The sequence below is a fragment of the Opisthocomus hoazin genome, chromosome 3, assembly GCF_030867145.1.
Source record: "Opisthocomus hoazin isolate bOpiHoa1 chromosome 3, bOpiHoa1.hap1, whole genome shotgun sequence".
NCBI classification, from domain to species: Eukaryota; Metazoa; Chordata; class Aves; order Opisthocomiformes; family Opisthocomidae; genus Opisthocomus; species Opisthocomus hoazin.
In genome coordinates this window covers 10,958,077-10,982,198 of record NC_134416.1, presented here as the reverse complement: position 1 = coordinate 10,982,198, position 24,122 = coordinate 10,958,077, and the positions used below count along the sequence as shown (strand labels likewise).

At 45.3% G+C, this 24,122-nt stretch overlaps 1 protein-coding gene across 2 annotated transcripts in view; it reads right to left on the bottom strand.

The window, feature by feature from the left end:
* The window catches only part of ADCY8 (adenylate cyclase 8), a 141,195-nt gene extending 117,328 nt beyond the window's left edge, over positions 1–23,867 (bottom strand). For both annotated transcript variants that reach the window (XM_009941668.2, XM_075415543.1), the window contains exon 1: positions 22,229–23,867. In XM_009941668.2, the coding sequence (XP_009939970.2) occupies positions 22,229–23,173 (945 nt within the window). In that variant the 5' untranslated portion in view covers positions 23,174–23,867. The remainder of the gene's footprint in view (positions 1–22,228) is intronic.
* Between the last annotated feature and the right edge of the window lie 255 nt (positions 23,868–24,122).

Below are 24,122 nucleotides of genomic sequence, written 5' to 3'. Positions count from 1 at the left end.
AGCTATGTTAGACCAGGTCATGTGTGTTTTCCTCTGAATTATCAAGCTGTGGCCATAGGTGGAGGAAAGAAGCTAGATTTTGGAAATCTTTTTTTCCCCTTTGGTATTGCAATGGAAAAAAAAAGTAATAGCAAAACATAATGATCTTAAATTACTCTTGGACTTTTTATCAAGAAGTAAAGACAGTCTTATGAAAGCCACTTCAGTCCCAATGAGACTGAGTCTAATATCTATTAGAAAGTAAATTGGTTTAACTGAAATAGTACTGAAAATACTGGTAATGAAAAACAGAAGAGGGATATCTTAGTGTTGAGTGTCCTTTTCCAAACAACCCATGTCCTTTAAAGCCTGCTTCTACTCTTATGGAAAGCTCTGCTGATCAGCTATTTCTGTTAATCAGCTATACCTGCTGGCAAACAAACCACCCCCAACAGCTGTTTGTTTAAACTATTCACTAAAAAAAACCAAACAACAGAACAGTGCTAGAAATAAAGGCTCTCTATGATTTATTATCAGCATTTTTAGCTAAAGGTCAATAGCAAGTCTAAATTTTTCCCACAGTTGCACCTGCAACTGGCTGTCATTGTGCACAGGTGTCATTAGAAACAGAGTTTGCACACTGAATGTACAGGTGCTTGATGTGTGAGACCACAAGAACAGACTTACAGTTGCCATATCAGGCTGTAAGTTTGGTAGCCCAGAAATAATAAGGAAAATATCTCCTCTCTCCAAATTTCTCATTACAGCTGCTCTGCTTCCATTCTAAATTATTTTTGGAAAATTGACCTGAAAACCCCAATAAAAAAAATTTAATATACCCTGTGTATATTTTTTCCCTCAGTATCTCCTTTTTTGTTGACTATAAAGATTCTCTGAAAATCAAGAAAATGCAGAACTCTGCAACAACATTGTTAGAGTCCTTTCGTAGGAAAACGTTTCTCAAAAAAAACCAACAAAACCCCCAAACACCTCCTTTCTCAGCTATCCCTGATGCTAACATTGAGCTCTAAACATGGCAAATCATAGCACTTGAGCCTGCTCTTACTCTGGAGAAATCTTGTGTAGCATGAAGGTGGTGGATTGTAGTCTGACTTCAGTGTACACAGGATTTCAGGTGTCCTTAACCACACAGAGACAGTGCTGATATGACCTTGAGAGACCGCAAGAAATAGAGAGCCTGTGAAGATATGGGTGAACCTGCAAGGGAATCTTTAGGACGGTTGGGGACGGGGTAATAGGGCCCAGGAGCCTTCACCCTCCAGAGCTGAACATAGCTTAGGCATAGCAGAAGACAGGAATCACTCTTTTCCAAGGTTAAACTAGAATTTTATTGATATCTATCTAGAGTTACTCAATATTCTCTTTAAGTCTGCTTTGTCTCAAATTTTTTAACTCTCAGCTAGGAACTATCCTGGAGACAAAATAAGCAAGGGATGTGGGAGCAAATGGAAATGTACCAGACAAAAGCCATGAGGGTTACAGCATTCCAGACCAGCTGGTTTAAAACTTTATCACAAACTTTTAGGCGAGGACAAAGATTTTTCTCTGTGAAACCTGTGGGTGTTGTTTTGCTATTAGTCATGGTGAATGCTTCAGTGTGGTGAGCTAGAAGAAGTCAGACTGACATCAAAAGTACAGAGAGTGCTGTGGGAAAAACTTGACTCAGTCCTTTGGCTGGCAGAGTGCGCCACAGACAAATAATGAAGGATTAGGTTTCTCATGCCACTTTGCTAGCAGAGGAGACATATAGAGCAGGATTCACCATTGACACTGGTGTGACCTATGACTAATTCCTTTGAAGGCAGTGGTTTATTCTGGTGTAAAACAAGAACGGGATTAACATCAAATCCTGATATTTACCGTGGGCCAAATTCTCCTTGCCTAACAATACAAAGCCATGCCTTTGTTTTCACTGCTTGTGTAAGCATTAGAAGTAGAAGCTGGACTGCTTGTGGAATACTAAATAAAGGATACAAGACAAAATGACCACTGTCTCTGATCTTGAATAATGAATCCTGCTGATACCAGTGAGAGCTGCTGGAGAGTATTAAATCTTGATGGACATAAACTCATAAGACAAGTCCCCCACATGTTTTACATCAGCATAGCTCTGCATAAGTTTATACAGGCTTTGGTCCAATGCATGGCCATGAATGCTGTCCACATTTTTGCAGTTCAGGTTCTTCAAAGGCACCCACTCAGGAGGAAGGACAGTCTTGACCTGCTCACACAGAAACTCATTGGTTTCAACGGAAAATTTTCTCAGGCAAAGCAGTATTTGGTCTTAGTCAGTATCTAGCTCATGTATCTAGTATTCAGAACAAAGTAGCAGAAGTCCCCATACACACAAACATGGTTCTCTTAGGAACACTCAGCAGATGAGTGCTTGAAAAGAAACTGTGTGTGGCCTTTAACATGCTGGGATATGAATACCAAGGCTGATGATGCTGTGTTTCATAGCACAAAAACTCCACTCCAGAATTCAAGTCAAGAATCAACTGACAAAATGGATTTCTTACTGGAATTACAGGCAGTGGAGAGAACATCACCTCGGGGCTTTAAAATAGAAAACCAAAGACAAACAGTTGTAGAAAGAGACCTGCTGAATTGGTTTATGTTTTTTGGAACCACATTGCACTAATTGTTACATCTATGAAAGGGGTCAGAGAGAAAGGACACAGTTAACAACAAGGGTGAGACATTTTCTAGTGTTTAGTGCTTGATCCCAAGCCTTATTCTCTTTGATGGAGATATGCCTGTTGGCTCTGATGGCTTTTTAATCAGTTTCCTTCAACAATCTTGCTTTAACAGCTGTCAGGACATAAGTGAAATGAAGAAGTTCAGACATCCAAGGGAATTTCTTATGTCTCCTTCTTCACAAGAATTCGATTTTTTTTTCCCTAGAAGGATGAAATCAGTTCTTAGAGTGTAATTTCTGCCACCCAGCCAGTCAGTACAGTGGACAGATGCACCCTTTCCAAGGTATGTACCAATGATTCAAACTGCAAAAACATTATATCTTCTGTTCTTAAAGGAAAATGAGGTCCCAGCCAGGCCCCACTGTTCAAGTTCTCTTCTTTTTGTTTAGATAGTGCAGTACTGAAATCAATTAAAACCATGTCTATGGACAGCATTACAAACGTGCTAGCTGTCAATATTAAGCTGACGTCTGATGGCCGATACTGTACAGTAACCACATGTGCAACCTATATTAAATTCTGGGTAAAAACAAGAGCAAGATCAAAAAATTTCTTCATGTTACCTTCTTCATGAACATCCACATCCATTTGTTTAAATCAGCTCAGTTAGTCATTATGTGAGCATAAAACTAACATATCCTTGCAAAAAACACAATATGTAGTTGTATTGTAAATAATTTTTTGTCATGCACTCTGGCCTTCTTTCATGTCTTCTGACATGTTCCTATGTATTATTTCCACAAAGAGTTTATAAAAAAGCAAAAACCTCTAAGTCATGCTGTTATTTTTTCTAAAGACAAAAATATTAACAAAAAAAGTAGAACCAGTCAGACTAACTATCTCACAGGATGATATTAAAAATAATGATAATATTTGGGAAAAATGTCTGGAGACAGGCAATAAAAATTTGGAGAACCAGAAAAGTTTTATGAAGGGCTATTTTGAAAAATTGCTTTAATATCCATCTTGCCCTTGACCAGCTGTGTGATGACACACCAAGGTTAGAGGGAAAGGGTGCTAGCAGGGGTCCCCAGGCTGTTATTCTGAAACATGCTGACTATACCACAGCACACTTGAAGTCTTATGGAGATGAGCCAGGGGCTCCTGGGGTAGTAGGGGCCAACACGGAAAGACCAGTGAAATACCTCAGAAGAGTTAAGGGGTGTTCCTCTAAGAATGTGACATAGTCAACAGTCCAGCTGAAGTGTCTCTACACCAATGCACACAGCATGGGCAACAAACAGGAGTACTTGGAAGCCACCATGCTGCAAGAAAGCTGTGACCTGATTGCCCTCACTGAAACTTGGTGGGATGAATCCCATGACTGGAGCATGGCTATCGATGGCTACAGGCTGTTCAGAAGGGACAGGTGAGGAAGGATGGGTGGAGGGGTTGCCTTCTACATCAAGAAATGGATAGAGTGCGATGAGCTGTCCCAGAAGAATAGCCACGAGCAGGCAGAAAGCTTATGGGTAAGAATCAGAGACCAAGGCAAGAAAGGGAACCTGGTGGTTGGTGTCTACTACAGGCTGCCTGATCAAGGAGAGCCTGCTGACAAAGCTTGCTTCCTCCAGCCACAGAAGGCTTCATGCTCACAGTCTCTAATCCTGCTGGGGGACTTAGCCACGCTGACTTCTGTGGTAAAGTAGCACAGTGAGCGGCAGGGAATCCAGGAGACTCCTGAAGTGCATTGAGGATAATTTCTTAAGCCTGGTAATAGGCAGCCCTACCAGAAGGGATGTGTTACTGAACCTGTGGTCACCTACACAAGTGAAATAATTGGTGAAGTCAAGACTGGAGGCAGCCTGGGTTGCAGTGATCGCTCACTGGTGGAGTTCGCAGTCCTGAGGAGAAAGAGCCAGGTGAAAAGTGAAGTCAGGACCCTGAATTTTAGGAATGTAAACTTCCAGCTGTTCAAGCAATTAGTCAATAGAAGCCTCTGGGAAACTGCCCTCAGGGGCAAGGGAGCAGAACAGAGTTGGCAGATCTTTAAGGGTGCTTTTCAAAGAGCGCAAGAACTATCAATCCCCAGGTTAAGAAATCAGGGAAGGAAGGGAAGAGGCTAGTGTGGTTGAGTGGAGACCTGCTGGTCAAACTAAATGGCAAGAAGGAAATGAATAGGCAGTGGAAGCAGGGACAGGAATCCGAGGAAGAATGTAGGACACGGCCTGGTTGTGTAGGGATGGGGTCAGGAGGGCCAAGGCACAAATGAAGCTGAATTTGGCAAGGGATGCTAAGAAAAATGACAAGGCCTTCTACAGGTATGTCAGCAAGAAGAGGAAGATCAAAGAAAGCATACTCCACCAATGAACAAGACTGGCAAACTCTTAACAACAGATGAGGAGAAGACTGAGGTACGCAAGAATATTTTTGCCTCAGTGTTCACTGGCAACCTCTTTTCCCACACCTCTCAAGTCAATGGACCACAAGACAGGGATTAGGCAAGGAAAATGCCTCCCACTGTAAGAGAAGGTCAAGTTTCTGACCACCTGAGGAACCTGAACATACATAAGTCTATGGGACCTGATGAGATACATCCCAGAGTGCTGAGGAAATTGGCTGATGTCACTGCCAAGCCACTCTCCATAATGTTTGAAAAGTCATAACAGTCAGATGAATTCCCTGATGACTGGAAACATGGAAACATTGTGCCCATTTTTACAAGGGATAGAAAGGACGACGCTGGGAACTACCAACCTGTCAGGCTCCTCTCTGTGCCTGGGAAGATCATGGAACACGTCCTCCTAGAAGGTATCCTGAGGCACATAGAGGACAGGGAGGTGATTTGAGAAAGCCAGTACAGCTTCACCAAGGGTAACTCCTGCCTGACCAGCCTAGTGCCTTTCTCTGATGGAATGACTGCATCAGCAGACAAGGGAAAAGCAACGGATGTGATCTGGACTTTTATAAAGCCTTCAACATGGTCCCCCACAACATCCTTCTCTCTGTACTGGAGAAATTTGAATTTGATGGGTGGACCATTCAGTGGATGAGCAACTGGTTGGATTTTCACATCCAGAGGGTAGTGGCCAACAGCTCGATGTCCAGATGGAGATCAGTGACCAGTGGTGTCCCTCAGAGGTCTGTATTGGGACCAGTACTATTTAATAGCTTCATCAGTGACATAGACAGCAGCATTGTGTACACCCTTAGGAAGTCTGCGGATGATACCAAGCTGAGCAGTGCAGCTGATGCCTGAGGGATGGGATGCCATCCAGAATGGCCTGGACAAGCTCAAGAAGTGGGTCTGGGTAAATCTCATGAGGTTCAACAAGACCAAGTCCATGGTCGTGTTTTTGGGTCGGGGCAACCCCCAGTATCAATACAGGCTGGGGGATGCAGGGATTGAGAGCAGCCCTGCCAAGAAGGACTTTGGGGTACTGGTGCAGGAGAAGCTTGACATGAGCTCACCGTGTGCTTGAAGCCCGGAAAGCCAACCATATCCTGGGTTGCATCAAAAGAAGCGTGGCCAGCAGGTCGAGGGAGGTGATTCTGCCCTTCTGCTCTGCTCTAGTGAGACCCCACCTGGAGTCCTGTGTCCAGCTCTGGAGCTCTCAGCTGAGTTTGGATGCGATCACACAGATATTCCTGGAAAAGTGCATCCTAACACATAAACCATTGATGTGCCTATCTTAAAAACTGTGATAATGACAAAAATAAATCAGGATGACCTACCCCTACTTACCACCCTAATTTCACTAAGAACAAGAGCACCTATATTCCACACGTGTTTTATGCCATCCTCTACTCTGAACAGAAAACCCAGCATGAATTTGCAATGTATTCATCATTACAAAGACATTCCTGTATTTGGCAGGAGTCAAAACATCTGTCTAAAAATCTTTCATTAAAGGTTTCTGTATAGTTGCCCTTAACTGCTGATAATGATTTTGTAGTCTCGAAATAAAGGCATTATGCTGAAAGACTGAATTGCCCTTCAGAACATGAAAAACATGATTAACGTATCCTAGCAAGGTCAGAGTTTATTGCCCTTGAAGAGAACATTAGCCACCATGTTCCCTGAATTAGAATTGTGTGCTGCTAAGGCCTTTTTCTTTATAGCAGAAGGAAGGGAACATTTTATGCCTGTTCAAAAGTAAAAGCCCAATTCCCTGCTGTCTGGCAGGGTGGGATGACTAGCGCTAGGAAAGGTGCTATGCTGCTCCAGTAACACAAAGCAGCCTCAGGTCTAATGGACCTATTGTGGGTGTTACACAGTGAGAAACTTTACATGAGACAAACTATCCCATGAGGCTTCCCAGTGTGTAGGGTTGATACGGATGCAAAGAGAGAGCCAGGTTCCTTCCACCTCACAACGATGTTCCAGCTACTCAGCAAGCATGAACTAATCACTACTATTACTTATGGCACTGTATGCCCATACTGTTTCCATTATTTTTATGTATACCATATATCTAAGAATAGTTCTAAAGTCAGCTTAGTTCCACAGACTTCAGAGACAACATCCATTTCTTTTAATGTACACAGGTACTTTCATACTTTGCTTAGAGCAGGAACAACCAGGATAATTCTTATTCCTTTTAATTTAGCGGCATACGCACCACAAATGTATATAAAGAACAGAATCTACAATAAAGATTATTATCTGAATATATTTATATATATAATTAATAAATATATATTTTTATGTATATATTTATAAATTAAAAAATCAGGCCAGGTTTATGACATAAGAGGAAGAAGATTGAAGTTCAAATAAAATGATCTGATTATGACCTGAAATACATATTTCACTGGGTAAAATTGGCCCCTCCTTATTTAGCAGATTTACTCTTACCTGTTTCTTTGCCTTCAACAGGACTTTATTGACAATACCATCCTTTCATCAGTTGTTAGTCTCTTGGAAGAGATGATTAGATTCTGTCATTTTCTTACGCCATCGCCAATATTATTGGCTAATTGTTGACCCAACTTATCCTTAGCAAACCACAGATGCAAATCCCCGAAGCTGTGGCATTTCAGGCTACATAAATGAAGCCAATTCAGACTAATCCTTCAGCGTCAGTGTAGCAATCATTAGAAAGACAAAACAGTTTGCTTCTTTGGAAACTGGGGGTTGAGAACACTTTGCATCATAGCCAGAATTAGGAGCCAGTATCATTTAATTATAGAAAGTAGGGTATGAGAGGACCTTGGCAGGTCTTTTAACCCATGCTCCAGGTCCTGGATATTATCTAAATCACTCCTAAAAAAATGCCTCTCTAAACTGCTTAATCATACCTCAGTGTAAAGCCTCCCAAGCAAAATGACGTTATTTAAGCTATTGGTATTAAGTTATTGTTACAAGTTTCCTCCTAATGACTAATATAAATATTCCTTATAATAACTTAAGCCCATCATCTCTTGATGGCTGTAGATGAAACAAAGAACAATTATTTTCTTCATCTCTGTACCAATCCCATCCATATTTGAAAGCTGTCACAGCCTCCCTTCAGCTTCCTTTTCTCTAGAGCAATCCTCTGCCCTACAGCAGTAGTGCAAATGAGCAGGATCCACTGCAACTGAAAACAGCATGTTTAAAGATCATCAGTGCTTTGTTGGACGAAGGTTGGTTTCCAGCTTTTTAGGAGAAGGATAGTGCCAGTTGCTCAAAATATTGTCCTGGCATTGGTAGACTGCTTAAGGGTAAATCTGTCTCTTGCTTGTTTTGGCAGCTAAGACTGCTGAGAAAGCCATAGTGAGACCACAGTTCACACACAGCTGTATCAGATATCTCCTAACACTTACGTAGCAATCTGACCATCTGAAACTGAGTGTTTGCTACTGGTGGAGGAGCTCTTCCTGCTGGTGGAAAGAAAGGACATGTATTACTGATATTCTTCAAACTCTCCCACCTGTAATGTTGCACATACCACAGAGATCTAGCGGGTGGAGACAGAATTGTTCCCTAAAAGAAGCACAGAAAGTGCATGTGTCTGATGTTTGCTATAAGTTTGTGCTCCAGGACTGCCTGATGTCACCAGAGAGGGATGGGGAAAGCAAGCATGCTACTTTGCACTTTGGACCATAAGATGGTGATAAGACCATAGAACAACTCTTCTGAAGAAGTGGTGTGCCAGGCCAGGTGATGACATGCAGTGGACTTGGCAGTGTTAGCTTCACGGTTGGACTCTATGATCTTAAGGTTCTTTTCCAACCTAAATGGTTCTATGATTCTATGATACACGCCTGCAGTGAAGTTCCACAGTAAGACTCAAGGCTGGAATGGGCTGAAATGAGTGCAGAAACCATGGCATGTATATTAAACCCGGTCTCACACTGTAATCACAGGAGCTGTGCCCTGCACTCTCTGTGTGTTTGCTTGGGACTGGATTGGGAGATGTTAGCTCTGCCCTCCAGATCCTCAGCAGATCTTTGAACCTGTCTACTTGAAACAATACCTGTACTGCTGTCACAGAATCACACAATAAATGAGTCTGGAAGGGACTGATGGAGATTGTATCAAACCTCCTTCCTCAAAGGAGGATCACCTACAGCAAGTTGCTTGGTGTTATCTCCAGTCAAGTTTTGAATATTTCCAAGCATGAAGACTCCACAGCATCTCTAAGCAAACTGTTACAGTGCTCAATTACACCAATTACAGTAAAAAAGGTATTATTATGTTTAAGTGGAACATACTGTGTTTCAATTTGTGCCATTTGACTCTCATCCTGTCATTGGGCACTGCTGAGAAGAGTTTACCTCTGTCTTCTTTACTACCCCCTGTAATGTATTTATACATATTGATCAGATTGCCCCTCACACTTCCACCCCAAACCTTCTCACATCGAGTTTGAATGGTCCCAGTTCTCTCCGCCTTTTCTCATTTGTCAGATGGTCTTTCATAGCCTTTCTCTGGACTCACTCCAATATGTCCATGTCTCTCCTGTACTGGATAGCCCAGCACTGGGCACATCACTCCAGGTGTGCTTCACTAGGGCTCAGCAGAAGGGAAGGATCACTTTCTTCAGCCCACTGGGAATGTTCTGCCTAATGCAGCCCAGGAGGCTGTTGGCCTTCACATTGCTTGTTCATTGTCAGTTTCGTGTCCACTAGGATCCCTAGGGCCTTCTCTGCAGAGCAGTTTTCCAGACAGTCAGCTGCCAGACTGTACTGGTGCATGGGGTTATATCCCCCAGGTGCAGAATTTTGCATTTCCCCTCTGTTGAACTCCGTGATGTTCCTGTCAGCCCATTTCTCCAGCCCATCGATGCCCATCTGAATGTCAGTGCAATCATCCAGTGTACCAGCCATGCCTCCCACTTTTATATTGTCTGCGCCTTGTAAGACTGCTTAACTCTGTTGAGTTTGGTGAGAGTTAGTGTGACTTAAAAAGTCCCACGAGATACTCTTATAACCACTTAAGTGATTTTAGGAGTCCTGTAGCTTGTGGAGTGTTGAAAATCTCGCTTGCTACCTCCCTGTATTTTTAAGTCCCTAGATCACTCTGAAAAACAGGCTCTAGGCCAGATGATTGTCCTAGGAATAATTGCTATGACGACCTATCATTCCATGTTTTGTAGACCACAGGGTTCATACAAAGCCTGTGAGAATTTTTTTGTGTGTTTATGATTTAGATTTTTAACTCTTTCCTTATTTGTAGGATGCTCTAGCAGTTTCTTTTTTTGTCCGAGACTCTTTGAATTGTCGTCATATGGTAAAGGCCACCAAGATCTGACTTATCACCTTGCAAGTTCTCTGCAAATCTGCTGCTGCTGAATCCATATTGCTGTTAGCCAGGAGACTACAGTTTGATTTCTAGATTATAGTTTGAGGTTTTGATGATAGTAATTAGAAAAAATGTCTCTTAATTAATGGTGTGTGTGTTTTCCATTTTTAAATTGCACATATAAACTCTCTTAGATATACACAAACTTTAGGAATATAGTAAATATTATTTTGACTTGCAAATGTAATTACTGAACCTGAAAGCAAGTTACAAAAAAAAGAATAAAGCATAAAATTCCACCGCATTGCCTGTTCTGAGTATTTGTATGTATCTAAAGCAAATATATGTAAATCTATGAAGTGATTTCAACCTTTAGAAATTTAAATATATGATATTACTCTATTTTATTAGATATATTGGTTGCTTATGGATTATAAAATCAACTATGTCAAGTTAAATTACAGAAGTCTTGTGTTGCAGAAGAAAACCAGAAGTGATCTAAAATACTCTTCTTTCTTGTACATCATCAAAAGAGTTCTTTAAAAAACGGCACTTGAATAAACCATTTGTAAAATCAACAATGAATTTAGCGTATTCTGGTGCAATGGAAAGCAATCCAGACAGCAAAAGCTTTGTTAGCTCCTTGAAGAGGAAAGAACAGCTACTTTAACAATCTTTGTACTAAGTCCCAAGGCCTCAGGCCAGCAAAAAACTTATACTTACACCCACCTTTATGCACATGAATACTTTTCTTGAGTTTAAAATAATTGGCATAATGTTAAGATGCATTCTTTCACACTCTTTCTCTAAAGTCACATTACCTCCGAGAGTCCTCTCTTTAAAGCTTTTAAAATTTGTGTTGATTGTTGATAGGATTTGGAGTAACTGAATGCTTGCATTACATATGCTACTATGGAGGAATAGCAAAGAAGAGTGGCTACCATCAGAAAATGTACATAACTATCCCTTAAGAATAAGTAAACACAAATACATTTTTACAGGAAAGAGACTGATAAGTCATTGGAAAAATAATTTCTAAGCATGAGGAGCTATTAAGACTATAAGAAGATTATTGGAGTCCCTATCATCCCATACCCTTAATGTGTTCTTCTACCGTATCTTGTAGCCTCTCAGATGACTAATAAAACATAGTAGACAAAAGCAACTGTATTAGCACAAATGAAATACATAAATTCTTCTTATCTTCACGTTATTGTCAACAAACTGTTATTACTCTCAGGATTGGGGAGAACATGGAAACTATCATAACATCAGAGTGGCATTTAGCTACATTCTGGAAATGTCAAAAAAATTCTTACAGTAACTTCCTTTGGCAAGATTCAGCCAACCATATCCTGGGCTGCATCAAGAGAAGCATGGCCAGCAGGTCGAGGAAGGGAATTCTGCCCCTCTACTCTGCTCTGGTGAGACCCCACCTGAAGTCCTGCCTCCAGCTTTGGAGCCCTCAGCACAAGACATGGAGCTGGTCCAGAGGAGGCCACAGCAATGATAAGAGGGACGGAACACCTCTCCTACAAGGAAAGGCTGAGAGAGTTGGCGCTTTTCAGCCTGGAGAAGAGAAGGCTCCAGGGAGACCTTATAGCAGCCTTCCAGTACTTAAAGGGGCCCTATAGAAAACATGGGCAAAATCTTTTTAGCAAGGGCATGTTGTTGTAGGACAAGGAGCAATGTTTTTAAACTAAGGGAGGATAGATTTCAACTGGATATAAGGAAGAAATTTTTTACCATAAGGGTGGCAAAACACTGGAAGAGATTGCCCAGGGAGGTAGTGGGGGCCCAATCCCTGGAAACTTTCAAGGTCAGGTTGGATGGGGCTTCGAGCAACTTGGTCTAGTTGAAGATGTTCCTGCTCACTGCAGGGGGGTTGGTCTAGATGACCTCTAAAGGTCCCTTCCAACACAAAGCAATCTATGATTCTACAATTCTATGACTTAAGTTCTGCCTACATCTCGCAGAACAGTTTTCACTGACTACTGTCAAGGACCTTCAGATCTTGGAGGAATCTGCTACAAATATCTCTGTCCATTTTGGGATATACTGCTTTCTTAAATCTTCAGGTATAGGCTACTATATAGAATCATGAAACCATGGAATCGTGGAATCATTTAGATTGGAAAAGACCTTTAAGAACATTGAGTCCAACCATAAACTTAACACTACCAAGCCATCATTAAACCGTGTCCCTAAGCACCATGTCTACATGTCTTTTAAATACCTCCAGGGATGATGACCCAACCACTTCCCCAGAGAGCCTGTTCCAATGCTTGATAACCCTTTTGGTGAAGAAATTTTTCCTAATATGTAATCTAAACCTCCCCTGGAGCAACTTGAGGCCGTTGCTCTTCTGTGGACATGATGGGCCCAAAACTGTACACAGTATTCCAGCTCCAGCCTCACCAGTGCTGGGTATAGAGGGGTGATCACTTCCCTACTCCTGCTGGCCACACTGTTCCTGATACAAGTCAGGATGTCCTTGGACTTCTTGGCCACTTGGGCACAATGCTGGCTCACGTTCGGCTGGCTGTCAACCAACATCCCCCATCCCCGCATCCTTTTATGCCAGGCAGCTTTCTAGCCACTCTTCCCCAAGCCTGTAGCTTTGCGTGCAGTTGTTTTGACCCAAGTGCATGACGCAGCACTTGGCCTTGTTGAATCTCATACAGTTGGTCTTGGCCCATCGATCCAGCCTGTTCAGATCCCTCTGCAGAGCCTTCCTACCCTCAAGCAGGTCTACACTCCACCCAACATGGTGTCATCTGCAAACTTACTGAGAGTTCACTTGATCCCCTCACCCAGATATTTGGTAAAGGTATTCAAGAGAACTGGCTACAGTGTGCTTAGTACCTTGATCAGGCAAACTAAGTATACACCTCCCACTCTGCTTCACTGCAATTCAGAGGAGGGTAGGCAGGCAGGGAGGCTGCATTCCAGCAGTGCACTAAACAGCTTCGAGGAACATCTTTGGAACACAATCATCTACCCTGCTAAACCACCAAAACAGTCGCAGGTACTGTCCTGGCCTTGTTCAATCAGCCCTCCCTCTGCAATTCTCATGTGTATTTCAGTAGTCATCATGGACCTGCTTTTCCCACCTCACAGGTTGGATGCAGGCACCCTGTTTAAGAGGAGTTAATATTGAAGAGGGATGGACTGAATCTTGAAATGTGTCCTACCTTTGCTTAACTCTTTGGGCAGCACAGAGCTCAACCTGAGACCTACAAACTTCAGGCAATTTTACGCAGTGCCCAGGAAGGAGGGAATTTCTTCTTGCTCAAGGATCAGGACTTGATTCCTAGTTTTCCCTAAGTTCTAGGTGAGGCAGTTTGAATGTATGGATCCCAATCCCAGGGAAGAGACCTGTTAAGGCAACACATTAATCAAGGTGGGAATCTTCTCCATTCCTCTCATTGAAAGTAGTTCATTGCAGGGATGTGAAAGCAAGAAGCATGGGATCAAAAGGAGGCCAGCTGAGGAGATGGCTGGCTCTGTATCTCAGTGCTGCAAATGCAGCCTTGTCTAAACTACGTGGCGTCTACTTTAAAGTCCTCTTAACATGGATGGTAAAGGGATCTTGGAGCCACTGATGATTGGGGAAAGGGAAGGGAAGGGAAGGGAAGGGAAGGGAAGGGAAGGGAAGGGAAGGCAAGGCAAGGCAAGGCAAGGCAAGGCAAGGCAAGGCAAGGCAAGGCAAGGCAAGGCAAGGCAAGGCAAGGCAAGGCAAGGCAAGGCAAGGAAAGGCAAGGAAAGGAAAGGAAAGGAAAGGAAAGGAAAGGAAAGGAAAGGAAAGGAAAGGAAAGGAAAGGAAAGGAAAGGAAAGGAAAGGAAAGGAAAGGAAAGGAAAGGAAAGGAAAGGAAAGGAAAGGAAAGGAAAGGAGAATAGTTCAGTTGGAAGGGACCTACTAGTCCAGAGGTACTAGTGCTGGCTCAGGCTATCGACCACCTCTCTAGCCAGCCTGTTGCAGTGTTTGACCACCCTCTCAGTAAAGACATTACTCTTAATGTCCAGTCTGAACCTCCAGTGACTCAGCTTTGAACGATTCCACGCTTCCTGGCACTGGATACCAGGGAGAAGAGCTCAGCTCCTCCCTCTCCACTACCCTCCTCGGGAAGCTATAAAGAGCAATGAGGTTGCCCCTCAGCCTCATTTTGTTCAAATTAGACTAAACCAAAGTAATTAGCTGCTCCGCACAGGACATGCCTTCCAGCCCTTAAGACAATTATGTGGAACCAGGTCTTTTAAAAAAGAGCAAAGTTATATGCAAACGTTCCCACTACACTCAGCGTATTCACTATTTAACAGGAAACGTGTGTCTCTGACAGAAGTCAATACAGAAATCCTCTTTTGATGCATCATGGAAGGTGATGTGCATGTTTTGCACAAAAACCTCAAAGCAATTGAATGTATTAGTCACATATTACAGTAAGTGCAAAAAGCAAACAGGCCAACGATAAATTTAATGATGAAAAGGGAAGGATACTTATTCCCAGTCCCTAGCTGAAATCTCTGGTGAATAACACTCCTTCGTCTAAAATAATATGCATGTCTGGCACATTAAATTAGATCCACACTGAGCACATGTGGGGTGATTTCTGTGTCAGTTATCTAGCAGAAAAACCATAAAGTAATGATTAAATCAAAACTGAAAAACAAAACTGAGTAGACAAAAGTATTAATTTATTAAGCTTATTCAAATAGTCTTTCATTCATACCAGGGGCAAATCTTGTCCAGATTAAAACTAAGACCAACGTAGAAAATTATAACATCAACATCAGACTGTTTGGGAGAAGTACAATTATTTGTTGGGGTTGTGAAAAAAATCGGCTTGGGTTAGTTTTGCTTTGTTTTTGCACACTGATATGCTTCAGCTGTTTCTCTGACTGCAGCAATGGTTAATTAATGAGCTCATCAGTCTTCCTCTCTCCTCTAGGGCTAACTGCCTGAAACCTTGCAGCAGAAGAAGCTGGCAAATGGAATAGAAGCACTTCTTAAAATAGTTGTTAATAAACAATACTTGCATAATGAAATATTACTCTGTAAGCCAATGGGTGCCCGGCTTTGCAGTTTGCCCTGTGCATTGCATATTTCCTGATACTTTTTGTTTTGGATTAGGCAGCACCACAGTAGTATCTCTGTCTGCAGACCTAGTGTTTGGAGAGATAAGAGTGACAGAGCTCACTCCAAGAGATTCCTGGAGGAGCTGGATGCCCATGTTTGTGTTCTCTTTGAAGAAATTTGGAGTCAGAGCAATGCTTCCCCTAAAAGAGTCTTGAGAAGTGATCTCCTTGGTTTACCTAAACATCCTAATGTCTATGGGATTCTTTATATTACACTCTGTGGGTTTTAAATCAGGTCCATAAATCAATATGTTGTGAGTCTCTGAGTCGGTCTGGCCCTAATAAGGTCCTTTAGTAAGATCCTTACTTCCAAGAAATGCTAAGCACTCTGTACTTTTTGTGCTTGATCCCTTTTGACCAGCCAGGTCTCTTTTATCCCTGGTTTGAATGTGTGAGGCTGGTACCCAAATGCTCAAGATTCACTGCACCACTAACTCAGCGATTTGCATTCACCTCCCTTCCTCGGGACAGACTGCAACTCTATAGTCCCTTCTGCACTGGGGATGGGTATGAGCTGCACTGCACCAAGAACAGAGCAAGAGAAACAGAGTTTGTCACTGAAGGAAGGGCTAGATGAAAAACAAAAAAGGCTCAGAAGCCACAAAGCAAAGCCGCAAAGCAAGGTCCTTTTGCACGTCATTTGCAGACACGACTACTACAGTTTAAGTCAGAAGCCTGTGCTGAATGCTACCATGCCTTTACGGGTCCTTACACAACGTGCAAAAAGAATCTAATGTCTCAGACTGCATATAAAATAGCCAGCGTGATGAATGGGAGGAGACCTAACAAGGAGGGGACTATGAAAGACAGGGAGCACGTCTTAAACCTCTCTTTTTCCGGAAGATTTAGAGATTCACTGTGAAATTTTTCCTCTATATTTGGGTTTCTCAGCCCCGAGCCCCCTTCCATTCCACCCCCGAGGGCACTGCCTTTATCTTTTTGTTCAAAAGCTGAACAGGGACTACCATTGTCTTTTGAAATAGCTATATATCTTCTGTATAGCAGCTCAATGACTGGAGGCTCACCCCTCATTCAGTATCTCCTGTCTCCTTAGGAAATGTCTTGCAGGCTGCATTTGCTTTTGAGAAGCTGGAGGGGCAGAAGATAAAGAGGGAGAGAAATTATGTGGAGAAGCTGCACCACTCTGAAAAACAGAGTCGAGATTCATTGGGTCAGAGAGAGGGGACGAGATCGTACAGTCTGCTGGTTGGCACACGTGCTTAAGGGAATGATTTAATAGCATTGCATGAAACACTAAACTGTTCAGCAAGGACACCATCAGAGATTAATTCCTTAATCAGCTGGTTACAGACTCAGGATCGTTCGTTCTTTCTTTTATTGGCCCACTGGGTCTTAAATTTTTATCTTCCCAGAAGAACAGCTGTGGTAGGAATGGGGGCAGGTTTGCTTTGGAAACTCTCTGATGAGGTAAAAAAAGTGGATTTCAGTCTCCTCTGGGGAAAAGGGGATTTAAAACTTGGTCTGCCACATCCCAGGAACATCTTCATCACCACAATTGTTACACAAAGGAAGAGCACAATACCCTTCTCATCCAGCTTTGACAGTGTGTGTAGCACAACCGCAAAACGTGCTCCCGCTAGAACAGCGTCTGGATTCTGGCTAGGGTGAATGGTAACTTCAACATTGAGTCATTGAGGCACTTCACAGGATGCTCAGAAACAGAAGTGCAGTGAAGTACAAAAAGACGGCACTTCAAGAACTGTGATGCTAATGAGGTGCCTGCAGGGATGGTGCGCTAGGCAGCAGCTGAGTAAGCGTTTTCGATTTGGAGTTTCCATCAGCTTAAGCATCACTTTAAAAGCTTAATTCCTTTCTGCTTACTAAAATTCACCTTTTACATGAAACAGTCTAGTTTTTCTTGTGTTTAGCCAGATATTCTGGAAACAAGGAAAAGAGAAGAAGGAGTTCTTCCACTCCACACATTCACTGCCCTCTGGGAAAAGAAGAATCCTTTAAACATTTCTGGTTTTACCCTCTTCTGTTTCCTGTTCCGATCACTTCATTGCTTTGACAGGACTGAGAAGTGCAGTAAAAGGATGGACTAGAGATGTTTATCCCTTTCAGTTTTCTGTACAGGCTAATAAGGATCATTCCAGCAGGCTCTGTTGTTAACTGTCAGCTGTAAGTGCGCTGCTCCGGTGTGTGATGATTTTGCATTAGATGCTGCTATTTTAGAGCATATGCTTCTTTCTAGGCCACAAAAAAAAACAAGCAAGCAATAAACAAAACCTTAAAAACCACCCAGAAGTGTCCTGACAGCAGAAAAAATGTCACATCAAATCTAGCAAAGTAACTTTCACTGAGAACAAGTGTACTGACTGTTTAAGGCTGAAGCTCACTGATGGTAGCAGGTTTCATTCATGGTTCTGCCTGAGTTCCTCCATTTTGGAGGAAGGCAATTAATCATCAAATTGTAAATATAACTAATGCATTTGCCCTACTTAGCACAACAATGATGCAGCTGCTGCAGAGAAAAGTGTATCCAATTCTAATCTAATTATCCTGTGACCCACTGGTACTGGTCAGGTGATATTACAGGATATAAAAGGAAACCAGATTGTAATTCAGTCTAAAATCACACGATCAGGTTACAAGTCACCCACAATGGAGTATGAGAGGAAAGCAGATGGTAAATAAAGCTATGAAAGCAACCATAGGGATAAAGGTGGAGTGTTTTGATTCTGATTCTCAAATGGTAGCCAATGTTGAAATATGCTTATACCTTCCAGATTTAACAGATTTAATTCCACAAGTATTTGGCAGAAATTTTGAAGAGATCAGTGTATTTTGTACATACTCATATACTGATATCTAAGATCAGATTTTTGAAAACACGGAGATGAAATATGCATATAAATCTATCTGTTGCTACAGTATCCGATTTATCTCTATAGGACTCCTTGTGACTTCATGAATTCTGCCTATTCCTCTATCAATAACCACGAGAGAAGGTTTTGGGAAAAAAAAAACAAGCAAGCAAAAATCACTGCATTAATTCACAGAATCGCCTAGACTTGGAAAAAAAAATTATAACTGAGGGAAAAGAATCAGTTTCCCCACTCTTGGTATTACCCACTGCAAGGTTATTTCTAAGTATATTTCTGAAGTTTGATTTGATATGTGTAATTTAGGACTTGATTCTTCAAAGTATCCATTATGCAGGTGACTTACAAGAGTAGGCTTACTGACTCCAGTGGAATTTAGTCATTTGTGTGAAAAGTGCACAGGCAGAGGATTAAAATCCAGAGTATGTTTGTAGCTTACATAATTCCAAGCCTGTCAAAATTCATATCTATATTATCATCTGCCTACGTTACATAACACTGAGGAGCTCTAAGTTGTTTGTTCTTCCCCATATGCCTGAAATACATATACTGTCTTAGAAATTTGGGATTGTACACCACATTATTACCACAGAAAATTTAAGAATGAATGCAATACAAATTAAACATTCATTCTGGGGCATGTTAGAGGCAAATGCCACCCCAGCACGGAGGTGCTGACTGGGGCACACATCAATGCACTTTAGTATTTTATCAGTAAGATCTTGTATTTGTCATTTGGTTCCTGACAGAATCTCTAGCCAAGTCAGCATCAGTGTTGCCTTTACCTAAATCATGGCATCAAGCTCTTTTTCCCTGGCTCACCCTTGGTTGAGCAGCAGCGCATTGCTCAGCATTTCAGGCTAGAGTCAGTGGAGTGGAAGTGTGGTCATTTGTCCTCAGAATCCTTGGCAGGATTGAAACATTTGTTTCGTGTTTTGTTGTGGGGTTTTTTATAATCTAATTTCAAGACAGTCTTTCTCCTTCACCTTTACCTAGTATGCCAGCTTGTGTTAATTTTGGAGATGCAAGGCAAGAAAAATCAGATAACCTCAGAAGTGTTACTGCCAGAAAAAATGGTAGACCGTGGGTATTATTTGTATTCATGATAATGTATACTTTGTTAACTTCAACAGAAAGCTGAATCAGGAAGCAGTACCGCCTGCTTGTGTTCAACATTAGTGATGATTTAAACTGCTTATGAACATATTTATCAATGAAAACTAAGATTAATTAAGAGATTAAGGGAAAGCAGATCATGGCACTTGATTCTCTTCTTGTATAAATTGTTGCAACTCTATGAGTTTAGACAGACTTATAACTGATTTGTAGGCATGTGACTGAGAGGAGGATCAGAACCATTGTCCCCATGGATACTACTGGGTACAGTAATGAACTGACTCCAAGGCAGGCAATTCTTTCTGTTCAGAACTGAACTCAGCATTTTCCATGCATGAAATCCTCATCTCACCAAAATCAGTGGAAAAGCAATTATGTGTCCCACAATCAGGGTTTTGCCCTCTGTTTTTTCTGTCATCGTATATTTAAATTCCTGGGTTTGGTCCAGTGTAAGCAGTTCTCTGCATCCTGAGGAACAGAGAGACGGTCACAGGTATTGCCGCATAATCATACAGTTAATTTAGTCTTACAAGGCTTGTCTTGCGCCTCTCTCTGGGCGGCCGCAGAGCCCCGGGGCCGAGCGCCGGGGACGCAGCACCTGGCGCAGGGAGGCGTGTGGGGGGAGCGCGCAGGCTCCCGCCGGGGCCGCTGGAGGGAGCCCCCGGGCCGCGCAACAACCGCGCAGCGGCCGCGCAGCTGGAGGCGGGTTCAGCACCGCGCCTGGCGGACAGCGCTCGGCGGCCCCGCGCAGCTGGCGGCGGGTTCAGCACCGCGCCCGGCGGACAGCGCCCGTCGGGTCGGCTGCGGCTGTGCGGGGGGGAGCGGGGTCCCGGCCCCCTCCGAGCCGCCCTTTTGCACCGGGGCGGGGAGCGATCCCGCCTCTCCCACAGCGGGTTGGGGGCAAGGGGCCGAAGCAGCGAGTCACTGGCGGCGTTAGGTGGGCTCTGGGAAGGCGGGAGCCTGTGTAAGTCAACCCCGACCTGTGGCAAGCTGTGCGGGTCCTGTTAAGTAGATTTCTATGTGTAGTTCACAAAGGCAATCATCTGGTTGGTAATCTCATTGTGCACTGCTCAAAGGCAGTTCATTCACACAACTGGTAAGATACAGGGCTGCAAAATGAAGATATTAGTATCTCTCCTGGGAACTGCCTTTGACAGGAATGCCTGTGGGAAACGCACGTGTGTGGGGGGACCGGCTAAACAGCTGTGATACCTGTGCGTAATGAGCCAGCAGCGCTTTACTCATAGCTCCAGGATAGGACATGGAAATAAATTAAGAGATTAACACAACTCACACAGCGTTTGACCCAGCACTAACACCACCAGCAGTGCATGGGAGCGGGCTGCAGTGCGCAGCTGCAGTTCATTCATCAGAGCATTACGAATTGCTGGGGAGCAACTCTGCACAGTCTAATTATGTCGCATCCATAGTGCTCAGCCAGGCACAACACACTGAGACAGCTTTTCCCAAAACACAGTGAGCCTGGCCGCTGGGGAGTGAGGTCAGGCAGCCCACAGTTAACAAGTGTGGGGAGGAAGGGAGTGGACAGGGGTGGGCAGGAGTTTCCGTAGGGGCAGGGTCTGAGGGAGGTAGATGTGTCCCAAGGACCACCATCATCAAAACTTCCAGGTGCAAGATCAACCACTTCCCAGTTGTGCATCCTGGCACTCATGTAAGCAACGTGCCACCAACAACACATTCCTCTGCATGCTCTCTCCTCTGGGGATTATCTGCCAGTACCTCCACCCCCTTCTTCCCGACTCCCTGGAGCTAGCCAAATGGAGAGGATAATCTGCTGTGAAATATTGGTAGCACAGAGACATGACAGTCTGGAAAGGGGGAGGAAAGGGAGCAGAAAGAATCTCTAGGATTAAGTTGCCCTAGAAAGGCAGTGTTTTCTTGCCTGGCAGGCATGTTGGGAGTTCAGTACATTCTCATTTTTTTGTGGAAGAAGCCAGATGAATGAGAAGTCAGATTAATCCTGGTTTTAACTCCTCAGACCCATGTCTTGCCCAGTGCGTCTCAGCAGTCTGCATTACACCACCACTCCCCGTGTAACCAGTACCCTGTCCTAGACACCACTTTTAAGGACGCAGCACAACAGTGTTTGCCCCATGACCACCAGCAGAAGAGGCTGCTTGGTGCCCTCCAAAGTCAGCCCAGGATCTCACACCAAACGTTTGGGTGGAGCTTTCCCCTGATCTCACTGGGGCATTGCTTTGCTCTCCTGGCAAACGAGCAGCATGCTTTGCTCCTGTTTTCCCTCAGCCCAGATCAAGCTGCTCTGCACATATGAAAGTACCAGTCCTCCCAGCAGATTCAGAGTTAAAAAGCATGAGCAAGTAAAATGAGAGATGAGCAGTGGGAGAGATTGGCCAAGACAGAGTCGTGGCATGCCATGGACCACTGCTGGAAGTAAGGGAGAGGAATGACAAATGACCCATCCTCCCCTCTTGCCTCAGGAGATCTCCTCCCCAAAGCTATTTCAAGGGACAACCATGAAGTGAAAGTACAAGGAGAGGGGACAGAGTGGTTAGGAAGTGTCATCCACCCCAGCTTGAGGTGAAACCTTGGGATAAGCATTGGTGGAGCAAGGAGGGGGAAAGCAGAAGGCTGCATTTTGCCTATGGTCTCACCTCCAGGTAACAAACCTCTGAGCACCTGACTAAAAGGGATAGGATCTCTTGGGACACCCCACACCTCCTCGCACCCATAGTGATGGGGAAAGCAGAAGGTTCCCACCCTTTTCTCACCACAGTACCTGATTGAGGGAAGTCACGGCCAACCTGGGGATAACCAGCTGCATGACGAGCTGCAGGACAGAGGTGACGAGGCCAGCCAGGATGGCCCAGGTGAGAGGCAGCGGGAGCATGCTGTAGGTTGCAAAAAGCGTGAAGAGCACATAGCCAATGCCGTCCCCAAGGAGGCCACAGCCCAGGCCGGCTGCCAGAATCTGCGTGGCCATGGCCACCCAAGTGACCACACCACTGTACTGCAGGTAGGTGTACGAGGTCGTGTCCTTCCTGACCACCACTAAGGCACAGATCACCACCTCGATGCCGGTGAAGAAGCCCAAGAGAATGCCCTTAATGGGGTCCATGGGAGCAGAGGCCAGGGTCAGGTGGAGGAACAGCAGGGTCAGCTTGGTCAGCACGTCCAGGATGTTCATGACCACCTCGGATTTGCGCCGCTGACCCAAAAAGTAGCGCTGGTAAAGGCGCTCCAAGTCACGAGACTTGAAGGAGTTGCGGAGGGTGGGGAAGATAACCCCGCGATAGGTGTAGCCCCAGTTGAGGAAGAAGTCGGAGTTGCTGGGGGCACAGTCCAGAGGCAGAAAGCCCAGGTCCCTGCTGCTGCTCGTGCGCTCAGGGAAGACTTTGGTGCCTCCGTTATTGTGCCGCTCGCCACCCAAACTCCGGCCGGCCGACTGTCGCCGGAGGTGGCGGTGGTGGTGGTGGTGGTGGTGGTGGTGCGGGTGGGGGTGATGGTTGGGGCAGCAGGTCTCCTCGGAGCTGAAGCCCTTGCCCCCACCGCTGCTGCTGCCGCCGCTGCTGCTGCTGTGCTCCTGGAAGAAGCGCTGCTCGGTGATGTGGCGCACGGCCGTCTGCCACAGCAGGCGCTGGGGTCTGCCGCTGCCGGGGGGGGTCCTGTTGATGGTGTAAAGTTCATCGCTGTCGCTCAGGCACCGCACCTCCGAGAGCTCCATGGCGGTGACTGGCGGGGGGCAGAGCACCGGCGGGGGGGGGAGGGGGAGGGAGAGGTGGGGGCACACGCCGTCTTTGGGGAGGGGAGCGGGGGGAGGGATGGGGCCGCGGGAGAGGCGGGAGAGGATGGAGCAGGGCGGGCGGCGGCGGCGGGGTAGCGGTGGGGGGATCACATTTATAGGCAGGGCCGGCGGCGGCTCGGCTGGCGGCGGGGCCGGTTTGCCTCTGGGGTCCGCGGAGCTCAGAGCAGGCGGCCCTCGCCCCGCACCCGCGCCCGCTCCCGCGGCGGCCCGCGGAGCCGCATCCCGCGGAGCCCGGCTGCGGAGCAGCCCCGGAGCCCCGGCGGGCTGGGTGCGAGCCCCGCTCGGGGCGGTGGGCAGGGAGGGAGCCGAGCCGCGGGTCCGGAGAGGAGGAGCGAGGAGCGGAGCATCTACGGGCGCAGCCCCGCTGCCCGGCGGGCGGTCCTCGGCCCCATCCGGAGCCTGGAGGCGCGGGGAGGGGGGTGGGGGCAGGGAGCCGCCTTGCAGAGAGCCGTTCACAGCGGGCGGCTTCCCTCTCCGGGGATCCCGGGGCTCCGCTCCGAGCTCTGGTCCCCGAGAGCCGCTGTAATCCCCGCGGCCGCGGTCAGCGGGAGCCCTGCGAGCTCGGGCGGGTCGCGGGCATCCTCGGTCGCGGCTCCGGAGCCGCCGGCCGGGGGCTGCCCGCCCGCACCCCCCCGGCGGCGGGGCATGCCCCAGCGGGCGCGCAGCCCGGGCTCACGGGACGCCTCTGCCCGGGGGAGGCTCGGGGCTGCCATCCATCGCAGGCGCTCGGCTCGCTCGGTGACGAGAAAACAAGGAGGGAAAGCAAGCAAGCAAACAAGCAAGAAAGGGGAAAAAAATCCCACAAAAACAAACAAACAAACAAAAATACCAAAAACAAGCCTAAAAAAGAAAAAAAAAAAGCCAAAGA